Source organism: Xiphophorus maculatus, chromosome 13 (genome assembly GCF_002775205.1).
Source record: "Xiphophorus maculatus strain JP 163 A chromosome 13, X_maculatus-5.0-male, whole genome shotgun sequence".
NCBI lineage: Eukaryota > Metazoa > Chordata > Actinopteri > Cyprinodontiformes > Poeciliidae > Xiphophorus > Xiphophorus maculatus.
This window is the reverse complement of record NC_036455.1, coordinates 22,815,446-22,829,200: the sequence shown is the minus strand read 5'-3', so window position 1 is coordinate 22,829,200 and position 13,755 is coordinate 22,815,446. Positions and strand designations below refer to the sequence as shown.

The following is a 13,755-nucleotide window of genomic DNA, read 5'->3' as shown; positions in this document are numbered from 1 at the left end:
AGCAGTTCCAACGAGGAACTAAAAATATAGCTTATCTTTTTTATGTGACAGCGCGACATGCTGATCACTTTCACAAAAAAACAAAAAACACGTATACATTTACTTGGCCCGCTCTGTGGTTTTGGACCTCCGTCTATCTGATGTAACATAAAGGCACAGTAAATCACCCTTTGGTTGTGAAGCCGTTGAGTCTGCCCCGCAAAAAGCCTATGCAGCTTTTTCCACCATCTCCCCCCTCCTTCCCTCGTTTCCTCTCCTCCTCCACATTCAGTGCTCCCTCTTGCGCGCACGGTGAGCAGCGGCGGCGGCAGCAGCGCTTCTCTGACGCACTATCGGAGATGAGCATCCCAGTCCCGCAGGCTGTCAGGACAAACTCTCCCGACCTCTCTCTTTTTCGGACTTGTGCAATCAGCCTTTTTAACTTCAGCGCTGTTCCGTGTTTTCTTTGTTTTTATTATTATTATTGTATTTTTGTCGCATTACTGTCTTACCTCGATTTCACAGCTTCCCCCCCCCCCCACACACACACACTGACTCCGCGTTTGGCAGTGATGCACACATTTGACATATCTTGGCTGGGGATTTACTCCGGAGGAGAGAACTGCCAGCAAGAGTAATTGTTTTCCATCTACATCTATGGGCTTGTTTTTCTCCGTGTTTCTCGGGCGTCGTTCAGAACGTCTTGTGATAAGTGCTTCAGATTAAAGCTTGAGGAGCTGTTCTGAATTACAGAAAATCGTTTAGATGACGGACACGGGGAGGCTGTAAATCTCCCTCCGCAACGCGACTCTGAGCCCTCGGAATATTCTCACGGAGGTGTTGGTTCGAAAGCAGAAATACTGTTTCAGTTTGCCTGTACTGCGGGGTGGCTGCTGCGCATGTTCTGCTTTAAATTAGGAATTTTCATTCAGAGGTGGGCATCTGAGCATCCCGAATTTGTGATGCCCGGGCAGTGAGGTCTACGGTGGGATTTCATTCTGGTCGCCCCCCCCCACTCCCCTCCCGCCCTGCACGGCAGCATGGCTCCAACCCGGAGGGACTGCAGCGGCTGGGAGATGTTCCTCCCAGCGGGACGCCTGCTCCTCTTCGCGTTGCTATTTCACCCCGGCGTGGCAAAGGTGTGCAACGACCGCACCAAACACGAACAGGACAACAGCTGGTTCCTTAAGAAGGAAGAAGCGTTGAACATCATGGTGCTGATGCCAATGAACGAGTCGGCCCTGATGAGCAGCATCAGCCAGGGAATCGAACCAGCGGTTCAGCTGGCCATCGAGCACATAAACGACTCCGGGGAGTACCCGTTTTCACTCATCACCAAAATCTATGACACTGAGGTAAGCGGGCGGGTGTGTGAGTGCACGTGTCGCCCGATGCGTGCACGTGCTTGCGTGTGCGTGTGTGTGAGTGCACACCCTCGCAGCGCTTTGCTGTGTGTGTGTCCAAACGGCGGATACGCTGCTTCTTGTTGTGTTTGGAGTCCGTGCCTTCCTGGTTGTGGTGCCTGTGTTCCCATTGCACCAATGTGATCGACAGTACAGTATAGGGTTATAATGCCATCGCTGATGTCACCATCAGCCACTGCATCATCCTGCCACTCTTGAGTCAAATGCTCTGGTGTAAACATTTCTTTAGTTGCCACAATCTTAGGATGCCATTCACCAAACTGGCTTTCAGTCAAACGCTGAGCTCTATTTTTTTTTTCTTTTTGCAAACGTCACTTTCTACGCTGCTTTTTCAGTCACGAATCAGTGCATCTCCTTGGAGATTAAAGAGACGCTTCTTATCACGCCTGAAGATGGCGGTAATCGGATGCGCGATGCGTCCCTCTTTAAACGGAGGCAAATCTCGCTGCAACTAAGCACTGCACAGTGGCGGTTCTGGCATTAGAGCCACCGTGGACGATCCCCTCACCCCAGTATAAGATGAATTTTGAATTTTATTGTCAAGTGTTGTTAAACTAAACGTCTCATACTGAATTCCTCAAAGTGTCAGCTCAGTGGAATGTGAAAAAAAAAAAAGTTTATATATATGTTTTTATTGCAGTTCACAGAGTAGTGTTATTCAGACATGGTGTGTAATTTACAACACAGATTTTTTTTTCGTGAGATCCATTTCATAATTATTAACGGCTTTACATTTTCAAAGTGTTTGTTTCTCTAAACTACTCTTAGTTCTTTCCATCAGGTCCTCCCTCCACTTGTTGCTTATGTTCCCTACTTTCCCCCCCCCTCCATTATCCTTGCACTTTCTTCCTCTACCTAAATGTCTCAACTTCTATTTATGCACACTAACAAACCTTAAAAGAAAAATATGGAAGTACAAATTCTGATAAAAAATTATTAGGGTGATATTAATTGACACCATAGCAGCACACAACACCTAGTAACCCCTGTTCTAACCCCTGCTGGAGAGCTTAGTGGTTCTCTGCATTTAATTTTGTTACTTTCCAACAGTTAATCGGAATTTGGGTAATCTATTTCACCTTTAAATGCCATCCCAAATTATGTGAAACAGTCTGTTCTATACAGCCTCAGTGCATATGGTAAACTGGGATGACATGGAAGTGTACTTACAAAAAAAGTTACATAATTTTTAAACAAACCATGTTTAAGATGAACCGATACATCAAATATTTTGTATGTGTACTCTACCTATGCAGATGTCATGATCATATATTTAAATCCATCGGAAGCACACGTCAAACAAACATTTATATTGAATTATTTGCATCATTAAATCGTCTTAATCACATAATTTTGTGTATTATTTCCAATCCTTTGCAACAGTATTAGAAGACATAAGAACAACTTTAAACTTTCTTTTTTCAAGGATTCTGGCCCTGAGTGATCACTATTTATATTGGAAGCAAACAAAATTACAGACACAGTTAGCATTATTAAAATGGCATACTTGACAAAATACCATATGTCCCATGACACATGTCATTAAAACCTCAAAAGTAGGCAAATAAACATTGGTGTACTTCAGGGGTGCCCAAAGTCGGTCCTCGAGGGCCGGCATCCTGCATGTTTTAGTTCTCTCCCTGGTTTAACGCACCTGGATCAAATGATGGCTCGTTAGAAGGCCTCAGAAGAACACTGACATGCTGAAAATGTTGTTGGTACCATCAGGGAGAGAACTAAAACGTGCAGGATGCCGGCCATCGAGGACCGACTTCGGGCGCCCCTGGTGTACTTCAATCAGTCCACTTTATACAGTGAAACTTTTGCTTACAGATTAAACCACACACGCACACCAACACACACCCCCGCCCACCCCCACAATGGAATAGTAAACATATAGTTAACCACTTTTTCACTTAGCAACAATGTCCTCACTGAAGAGTTTTCCATTTATTGTAACCTGGTTGTGTGGTGTGTTCACTGATCAAAAAAAGAAGTTGTTCTCAGTAAGATCAGGTAATTCATGTTCCCTACAGGCCACATATTACCATGTTTGCCAATTTAACAGACTGTCTTTATAGAAGGAAATGAGAAACTGACTAAGCCATGGGTGTCCAGCTCAAGTCCTCAAGGTCCAGTGTCCTGTCAGTTCTAAACATGTTTCTGCTCCAACTCAGCTGATTGAAATGGTCAAACTAACTCCTATGCATGTCAGTTATGCAGAGGCCTGCTAATGAGCCATCATTTGATTCAGGTGTGTTCATCCAGAGAAGTAAAACATGCAGAATACCGGCCATCGAGGTCTGTCTTTTGACACTACTGAAATAAGCTAACCAAAGTACTGTCTCTGATTTGCATAAGGTTGCAGATCAAATACAGATAGAACCAGTGTCATCAATAAGTTGGTAGGGACTGTTTTTGCTTTTTCTGGCAAACATACCCTTGTATGTGCACAGGTGTGTTTGTTGTGTGAAACAGACATATAAAGCTCTGTTGACCAGGGTAAGGCCTCAGAGGCAACATGCTTAGAAACCAAAGGATTAATATGTTACGTGAGATGTGATTTTCCTCCTCCAATCCCCCTGGAGAAAAAGCAAGCTGGAAGCAAGAGGTCAGTGGGCCACCCTCACATCCTCTTGCTGGGAATGCCAGTGTTCTCTAATACTGCCAATCAGGGACAACTTATGAGATTGTGCTCCTTTGTTATGTACAATGTTAAGGTGAAAGGGTGAACACTGTTGCAGTGTTTAATTTAGAATGCTGATCAAGTTTTTGAACAACTCTAAAGTAAAAAAATAAATATTAGCCACCATATCTATTCTTTTTTTAGAGGTTGTGCTTTTAACGATTTGCCATCTATTATTTCAATAAATATTTGCTTCTAAATCATATTTGACTTACACTTGATTAAATGTTGTTAGGCCATTTGCTTATACACACACACACCCACGCCTGCCTACTCCTGCGCACCCCCCACCCCCACACACATATACATAGTTTTCTGCATACCACATGCTTATGTCAGAAAACAATACATGCATGAGTGCATTTGTTGCTGCTAGCAGCAGGCCAAGTGTTTCCCTATGATGTTTGCACATGTATGAGTGTCTACGATGTGGGCACTGGGATTTAGTTTGGCAGATGTAAGTAATCAGTCCCTGAGCAGAGGCTTTTTATCCCTTTATCCCCTGTCAGTGGAGCCATCGGTAGACTGAGCAGGCCCAGTCCATTTCCCCTGGTGGTGTGGAATTGGGTGGTGGTGCTAGTGATGCTGATAGAGAGGCACTCTGGGGTTGTTCGGTGGTGAAAGGCCTGAGAGCAGAAGGTTAGTTAGAGCAAGGAGGAGGCTGAAAGTACTGCAGAGGAAAATGGGCTGTAGATAAGCATCTCGGAGATAGTGTAAAACTGTTGTGATCAGCCTACGCGTCATTCCTCAGATGTTTCAGTAATTTAGGCATTTTAGACTCAAAGCTCAACTGATAATGCATCTTTTGGTTTAAAAGCAGACTGTTTTTGGGGAAGACAAGAAGCAAGAAGGATTATATCAACTGAGAGGCTTAGCAGAGAGGCACATGTTGGTCCTCTGTTGCAACTCTAGATGAGTGAGCTTGGGTTTTACTGTAACCAAGGACTGATACTGAAGCTCTCAGGGCTTAGAGGATCAAAGCTTTGGAGGGACAGGAAGCACTGGAAGAAGATGGAAGAGAGACTTTGGGTGTTCAGTGGGTGCTAGGCTAGTTTACCAGCTTATGGGATGAGTGATAGGACTTTGATATTGCTCTGTCAGTGGGACAAAAAATTACCTTATTAGGAAAGAGATAAAGTGCTCACAAACGGTTTCATATGTTATCACGTTATAACTACAAAGATTGTATTTTACTTAGAATTGATGTTAAATAACCACACAAAGTGGTGAAGTAGTTGGAAAACAAAATATAGTTTTCATTTAAAAAAAAAAAAATTATTTGCATTGTGAAAAATATGACATACTAATTTAATCGCCTACACACTGACTCCTCTATATATACCCTCCGTTGGAACAAATTGCTTTCAGAAACAGAATTAAACTATGTGTAATTTGTTCAGGTATCAGAAATGTACAGATTAATCAGAGAAGCCCATGGTAACAACTGAAGGAGCTTCAGAGAATCCCAGCTCAGGTGTGAGAATATGTCTACAGAAAAACTATTAATCATGTGCTCCACTTTGTTTTTAATGGAAGACAAAGCAATTAAAAAAGCCAAAGAAAAGCACAATAGCTCCTGTTCAAAGTTTGCAGTAAGCCAAGTAGTGGGACACAGCAAATGCAGAAGATGGTGTTTTCATCAGATGAGCCAAGAATTAGATTTTAAGTACATGGCTCAGACAAGCCCAGACCTCGCTCCCACTAAGAATCTGTGAAGAACCCTAAAAATTGATGTTCAGATTATCTCCATCCAATCTGAATGTTGTTATATTTTGGAAAGAAGTTTGAGTCTAGTCTCTAGATTTGCAAGTACAGATGTACTGCCAGTGATGTACAGCTGTAAAAGTTATAAAATGTGGTGAAACTGTGGACGGAATGCAAATCTTTATCATTCTTCAGATTTTTATTTGTGAACATCTTAAGACACAAATCCTTCAAATTCACAAGGAAGCACTTCTTTCTGTTGGCCCATCAACTAAAATCCCAGTAAGATACATAAAAATGATGGAATATGAAAATGTTTATGGCAAAATAATATTTCAGCAAACTGCTGTAATTGCTACGTGTTGGAAGAAATATAGAAATAGCCAGAAAATCCTATCATGCAAGTTTTCTCTCATTCACATTAAGGAATTAACTTCAACTATTAAATAGACTTTGTAGCTTGTGAAACTCTGTGACTAAAAGAAATTGTTATATTTCATTATAATGTTATAAAACTAAGACACAAAGTGGGTTTAAGAATGTTGAGATGGATTTGATAGGACCATAAGACTAATTGTCTCCATGAGGCTTTTGATAAAAAAAAAGTCATTTTAATTAAATGATTTGAGCTAAAAGCCAAATCAAAGTAAAAGCAAACACTCAAAGGTTTGCTTGATTGTAAAAGCAGAAAAAAAAAAATGATCGGTTCAATCCATGATCGGTTCAATCTGACATTTTTTTTCCCCATTCATTTTATAATAATGAAGTGAATAACAACAGTAACATTGTGGTCCCTTTGCAGCTAAATACATTTTCTACTATAATAAACATACCTGAGCTTAAACAATTTTCACATGCTAAATTTTAGATTTTCTCCTCATTTGAGCAGCATCATAAAATTTAAATTAAGAAAAGGGATTTTCACAGTCATCCAATTACCTTTTACTTTCCACGTTTGTGATGATTATAATCTCATCTGAGACAACAAGAAAATCAATGTAATCTCCTCAAAATTTCACTCCCCTGAGCACTTTAACAGCACTTTTCCTTTTTGTAGAAGAGATTGCAGGCTCAATTGGAGTTCTTAAAGGGATTGGACTTTTTTTTTAGCTCTCATGTTCCTGAAGTTCTGGCTTGTCAAAGAAGAGTGATCTCATGCATCTTTTAAAGGCAAATCAATAAAACCTCAAAGACACTCGTTCTGTAAGCCGGGGATGCATCTCCTGCCCATGTGTGCTCCACCAGATGCATTTACAGCATGTATGTATTTATAGTATATGTCTGGATTCAGTGGACCCCTGAGACTGTGATGGTGGTGACCTATGTTCAGAGATACTGTGGGCAGATCTAGGCTGCCCACTCTGCTCCTCCTCAAAGGGCTAGATGCGACATGTCATGTTTGTGCACATGTTGGCAAGCCTGAAACCACTGTACAGTACACTTGTTCACAGGAGGCTGAACACCCCCCTGAGCGTCTGTAAAGCTTTCTGTCATTTTGTCAGAAGAAGTTAGATTTTTAGTGAAAAACCATTAACATAATGGAGGTCACTGTGCTGCTAAACACAGATCTCAAGTCAAACCAAGCCAGTTCAGAGTTGTTGGCCCTCTTGTGGCTGTGAAGAAACTGCTGTGGCAAAGTGTGGCAAAGCCACTTGCATTCGCAGAAAGCGCGTCGCAAAGTAACCTTTGGTTGAACTTGCTGATTCAATCAATTCAACTCACCTCGAAGCTGTCGCATAAAAGAATCTGACGGGCTCAAACGAAGCAGCGTCGTCTATGTCAGGGCTTGATATCACATGTTATCTACATATCTGACATCTCCTTAGTGCTGCGTCGTGACCCAGAAGGATCAGCGGAGATCGCCCGCCACCACTCTCAGAAGAGTTTGAACGTTCTGGGATAGTAGGAGACAGCAGCATGTCACAGTTAAGGTTCTCTCAAGGCATACGGATAGTGCTGAGCTTGGCTGTAGCCGCTGACCCGACACAGATAGTAGGGATCAATGTGGAGCAGCCTTTCTCATAGAATGAACAGGATCTCAGGGGAGAATCGGAGAGTAGGGAGAGAGTAGTGAGAGAGTAGTGAGAGAGAGATGTGTAGGGCTATTAGATGGAAATCCCGAAATAGGGTTATGTCATCTTCAGCGCAGGAAAGAGGAAATGACCAACCTCCTAATTCGTATTGGCTCATAATGTAAAACCATTTGCATTGTTTCTCTGGGTCTAAAGAGTTTAATGGCTGTTTGAAAAAAAAAAAAAGGTATTGCTCCACGCAATCAAGTATGTGCAAAAGCTTTTGAGATCTAATGCTTTGTGCTCTAGTCCTCTGCAAAAGTATTCATAGCCCTTGAATGTTATATTTTATTATTTTCCAAACACAAAGTTTTGTAGGGATCCGATGTGAAAGACCTACACCAACTTGTGCATGAATACAAACTGGACAGGGGAAATGATACATAATCAAAAGGTTTTACAAATGAACGTCTGAATTGTGAGACGCGTATCTGGATTCACCTCCACAGAGTCAGTACTTTGTAGAACGACTTTTGGGTTGCATCTCTACCAGCTTTTTACATTAACTACACTTTTTTTGTCTTTATTTATGGATTATATTGAGCTTGATATCACTGGATGGAGAACAGACTAAATCTGTAGCAAATTCAGTTTGACTTAAATCTGACTTTGACTTGGACATGAATTTGGTTTGATCTAAACTATCATATTAGATCCAACTTCCTTTTGCTTCTTCAATCAAATTTACTTCCAGAACTTTTATTTAGCTCCACCCTCTTTCCCGTTAACTCTGGCAGACTTCCCTGGATTGCTGAGGAGAACACCATCGTGTTTTATCGTGGAATGAAGCTCGGAACCAGGGCATATAACCCAACCCTGCTTTAAATGTCTGCACAACTTTCTGTGTGTCTTAGTCTTAATGATGCTGTTTGTTCTCCAGTGTTCTTTAACAAACCTCTAAGGCCTTCGCAGAACAACCATATACATATACTGGAACTGAATGCAGGTAAACGTTCTAATTAGGCGACTTCTGAAAGCAATTGGTTGCACTGGATTTTAATTAGAAGAACAAGCATAAAGGAGGCTTAATACAAAAGCAGACAATACTGTGAAAACCATGTTTAATTTCCCTTTTCCCATCAACATTGTGAGCTACTTTGATTCACACAAAACTCTAGTAAAATACATTGAGGATTGTGGTTGTAATGTCAAAAAAAAAGAAAAGTCTGATGAAAATCATTGTTTTTTGTGAATGCAATTTCTAATATTAAAAAAAAAAAAAATCATGTCTGGCTTTGCACTGCAATAAAGTTTACTAAATGTGAGCAGTAATTGCTGACCTTTGTCTGAGTCAGGGCTGCCAGTGGCCTGAAGGGCTTGAGCGAGACGACTGAGCCCTTGTGATAAAAGTCTTTTATAAGCCCTGAAGCTGGCTTTACAACAGATACTGTGACACACACATAATTGAAACACACAGACAGGCGTGTCGCACATACACTCGCACATATGGTTATGACTGTTCTCAAGTGCTTTCCCCGTAGCAATGCCTAAAGCCAGGATATTGTAGTTATTTAAGCAGCTATGCGTGAATTTTTGTTAAGCTCCAGTAGAAACGGACTCACTGCCCCATCACATCCTGCCACACAGTATCAGAGCCTCAATCTATGCTTTGCTTCATAAGGGGAGTGGTGAAAAACCAAAACCTCTCTAAAACACAACTTTTACTCTATCACAACAGAGCAATCAGAAAATAATTTACTTTTACATGGAGTTTTAGGGCTATATTTTAATTTTAAGAAGGTCGACCTGGAAATGATTGACACTGTGTCTGACTGAGATTCACTGTCTTTTCACAATCTCGCTTATTTAATGTGAGCTTGACATTATTTGCAATGTATTTGTACATGCTGATGTCCCCAAGAGCCTGGGCAAGTACTCACAATAAAAACAGGTAAATGTAATCCAAAACCACAGTAACCAGCTGCTGTGTTTGTTGCTTGTAAAGCAATTGAAATGTGCACACAGCAGGTTGGAGAAGAATGGGAGATATTCTTTGAGTGGATGTGTAGGTGGAGGCACATTTGAGAATATCTCAGCAGTTGGTAAATGCAATTCTTCAAGATGGACTGAATCATCCCACACTGACATTGTTGAACATTAAGGCAATTACTCTGAAGCATTTTGCTAAAATAGAATAAGAAGGATGCTGCTGTTGATGGTGCCACTGTTACACATTTGATTCTTTTTGATCTTTTCCTGCTACTGATCTGCAAAGGCTTTTTTAAAATTGTATTTATTTAGCTCATAACCAAGTGCTTCAAAATTATCCAATCTCATTCTTGGTGTGAGCTGTGTTAAATGATTAACTCTGGCATTGTATTAATTGAAAGTCAGTTTAAAATTTTTAATACAAAAATATAATTGTGCTTTTCTTTGTTTCAACCATTTTGACCTCTGGCTTTCCTCGAACATTTCTGCACAGCTGCAGCAAATCAACTGAGACATTCGTGAGAACGTCACATGGATTTTATAATTTGGCATAATTTCAATGTTTGTGGAGACAACTGAAGTAAACAATTGTGCAACTAACATAGCCCACGCTCAGCTGAACTGGAAGCCTTCAATCACATTCAAACTTCATTGTCTCAAACCTCAGGCTCACAGTGAGCCCCAGGCTTCCTTTTAGCGCAAATTTTATCGCCATCATTCCAGTAAACCTGAGTTGTGATCAGTAAGAAAGAGGGAAGTTGTTCCTAAACGATGTTTTATCTAACGTGTGTTACACACACACACACACACACACATATATATATATATATATATATATATATATATATATATATATATATATATAAACTCTGGAATCCTGGAGGAGCTTGACGTAAAACTACAGGCTTAATACCGGTTTGAAGGTTGTTGTTATTTTTTAAGGTTCTCTAAATTTGGCAAACAAGCCTCATCAGAACACATTGTAATCAAGGAATAAAGTGACATCTTCTACATAATTTTATTCAATATTCTATTGTATTTAAAAGGCACCTTTTTTTTTTTAGAAAAAAATTAGCTTTGTGTAAAATCTTTCTGTTGTAATTAATTCTTCATAATTTTAATCAGTTGACACAAATTAACATTTTTAAGGAAATCAGATGTGCAAATTAGCAGATATGTAAATGTCATTGTAAAATCACCCATGTCTGTTGGTGTGTGTTCTTCATATTTTATCTTAAAAAAAAAGTCATTGTGATGCATAATGACTCCAGAAGGTGGCAAATCTGTCATCTGGCTGTCATTAGCATTAAACAAATAGTTACTCTCTGCCTGTACTACAGTACTCAGAGGGACAAGCACTGCGAAATCACCCAGGAGATACAAACAGGTTGGTAGGATGGATGATGAGCTCTGAAAGGAGGGGATAATGGTTGCTATAAGAGAGAAAGCATGCTATAGGAGTGCAAAGAGATGGAGGTGAAATAAGATATGCTACTTTAGAAAAGCTGGGGTATGAAGAAAAACACCCACGTTGTTGTTCTGTGCACGGAAAATGTAGAAAAATATGGCCGTTGCAACTTTGAGTGTGATGTTAAGCCTATCTGTCTGCTTGCTTCTGCTTGTGCATCTATAAAGTTACCATTGATTCCCAGCCAAACTATTAGTGCTGACAATTAACACACCAAATGCTTATCTGCTCTTGCAGCCCCTTTGACTGCAAGTTCCTCCAAAGCAAACAGACAAAAAAGAGGTAAAATTTATTCTCCAGAATGTTGTGGCATTTGCAGGGTTTTTGTCTTTGCTGCTAATTGTTTTTGTTAGATTTGTGATGCATGAAGTTCCTTTTCAGCCAGCAGATGATAAGGTGTTTGTGTGGTCATGGTTACCAACCTCAAGAGAAATATCCTACAGAAAAATTTCCATCACTACTATTTTTTGTGGGACTGGATGAGGTGAAGAGACTGAGGAGATTAAAACATTTAGCTCCTCTTTTTATTATTATTTACTGTTAAAACCTTTCAATGCAAAACTGCAAGTTTGTCCTTATTTTTTTGGGGGGCGGGGGCATTATTTACACCACTTAAAAACTTTACATTTTGTCTTATTACAATGACGAACAACGATGGACTTTACTAGTATTTTGCATAACAGAACAACACAAAGTAAGACATACTTGTATTTGCAGTTCACTTCTTTCAACGAGTAAAATTTGAAGTGTTTTGATTTTGGCTTTACTTCACTTAATCTGAGATTCTTAAATGACATCAGGTGGAACATATTGACCTCACAAGTTATCTAGTTTTATTTTAAGTCCCATTATGTTGATGCAAAAGTTTCTACATTTGAAAACTTAAAATATGTCATACAGCCTCCAACCGTTCTACTTCTCCAATATTCCATCCGTTATCTTCCTCTTATCTGAAGAAAACAGATAAGCTTCTCTTTCCACTTCATAACAGTTCACCATTTTGTATTGATTTAACCAATGAGATCCCAGAAACAGATTGGTTATAATAAGACAAACACACACACACACGCCCACGCATGCACCTCTCTGGCTTGCTGCTCTCCTGTAAATGGATAGAAATGAACGGATTATGGTGGGATGGCTGTGCTGCAGTCATTAGAGATTGGACGAAAACTCTCTGCATGTTCCTGTCTGTCAGGCTCAAGAGGACATAGTACAGATCAGTAAGCAGAGAGAGTGTGTCCTTTCTGCTCCTGTAATTACATTAAAGCTCGTATAATTCTTTGCCATAATAAAACAAAAACAAAGAGCTGTCACCTGCATTTTGTGCGTGTGCGCGTGTGAAGACAAGTTTGCGGTACATTCTTGGGTGTCATCCTAAAGCGATTTTTGTTTGGCTGTACCTGTATTTGTGCATATGTTTTTGGTAGGTCGTTTGCTGGATCCAGACTATGTGCATGACTGTAACGTGTGTGTGTTCTGTTTTAAGGGGTCAGAGGAGTTTAGCGCTCATTCCCTGGGGCAGCTTGGTTGTTATGGTCACAGCTGGGATGTATAGAGGGCTCAGGCAGGTGTCAAAGAAGAGTAATGGTCCCTCTTTCCTTTTTGCTCCTTTTCTCACCACGACATCAATACACTTTGAAAATCTTCTTTAATACACGTCAAGTCACACATAAAGAAACTTAGCTGCAGCTACACTTATACATAAAGACAGACATCTATGCCTCTAGTAGTTAACCTCAGGTCCTGATGTAAAAAAAAATAATAATAATTTTGTGTTTTGTTGTGGAAAAAATACTATTTCCAAGTACTGTTCAGGTAAAATCACTCAATTAGGTTTATTCATATATTGTGCACAATACAGAGAGCTCATAGGACAATCAGTAATGAAACAAGTCTAGGGAAAGCTCTGTCAGGCAGAGACAACACATGAGTTTTATGCCAAGGATAAAGAATTAACAAGGGACGAGACAGTCTGGTTCTGATGCAGCTGTAGAAAACAACTTCCAACCTTCTACATGTAACCCAAATAGTTCTTTTGGTGAGGGTTCATAAGCACTTCATATAACATGACTAGCAGATGTGACCTTAAATGTAATTTTTCCATCACAGTTTATAACAGAGAAACCTTTACCAGGCAAGGTCATTCTTGAAAAGGCTTTAGTCCGTCTTATTTTTTGTTCAAATGCAGTTTGCAATTTGATCTAAACATCAGCTTTTATATGTTTGTCTGCTCATCAGCTCACATGACAAACTATACGGTATGTTTTACTCTTAAATTGTCTGCCTTTCCAGTAGTACACAGTATTATTCATTAATTGAAAACTCCCAAACAAATACAATTAAATGAGTTAATCAAGACAAGGAATGTTTAAGTGCATATATATATTTTTTGGGGATTGAAACCTGTGAGCGATATTTTGTTATACACAATGTAAAATCAGGGATCAGCATAATGTTTCTGTTGGTACTGTCCCTTTTCTTATTTAGAGA

General features: G+C 39.9%; 1 protein-coding gene across 1 annotated transcript in view; it reads left to right on the top strand.

Annotated features, from left to right (window-relative positions):
* Nucleotides 1-289: 289 nt before the first annotated feature.
* Nucleotides 290-13,755, top strand: part of gabbr2 (gamma-aminobutyric acid type B receptor subunit 2) — a 184,787-nt gene continuing 171,321 nt past the window's right edge. Inside the window, exon 1 of the mRNA XM_023344732.1 lies at nt 290-1,334. Within this exon, the coding sequence (XP_023200500.1) occupies nt 1,020-1,334 (315 nt within the window). The 5' untranslated portion in view covers nt 290-1,019. The remainder of the gene's footprint in view (nt 1,335-13,755) is intronic.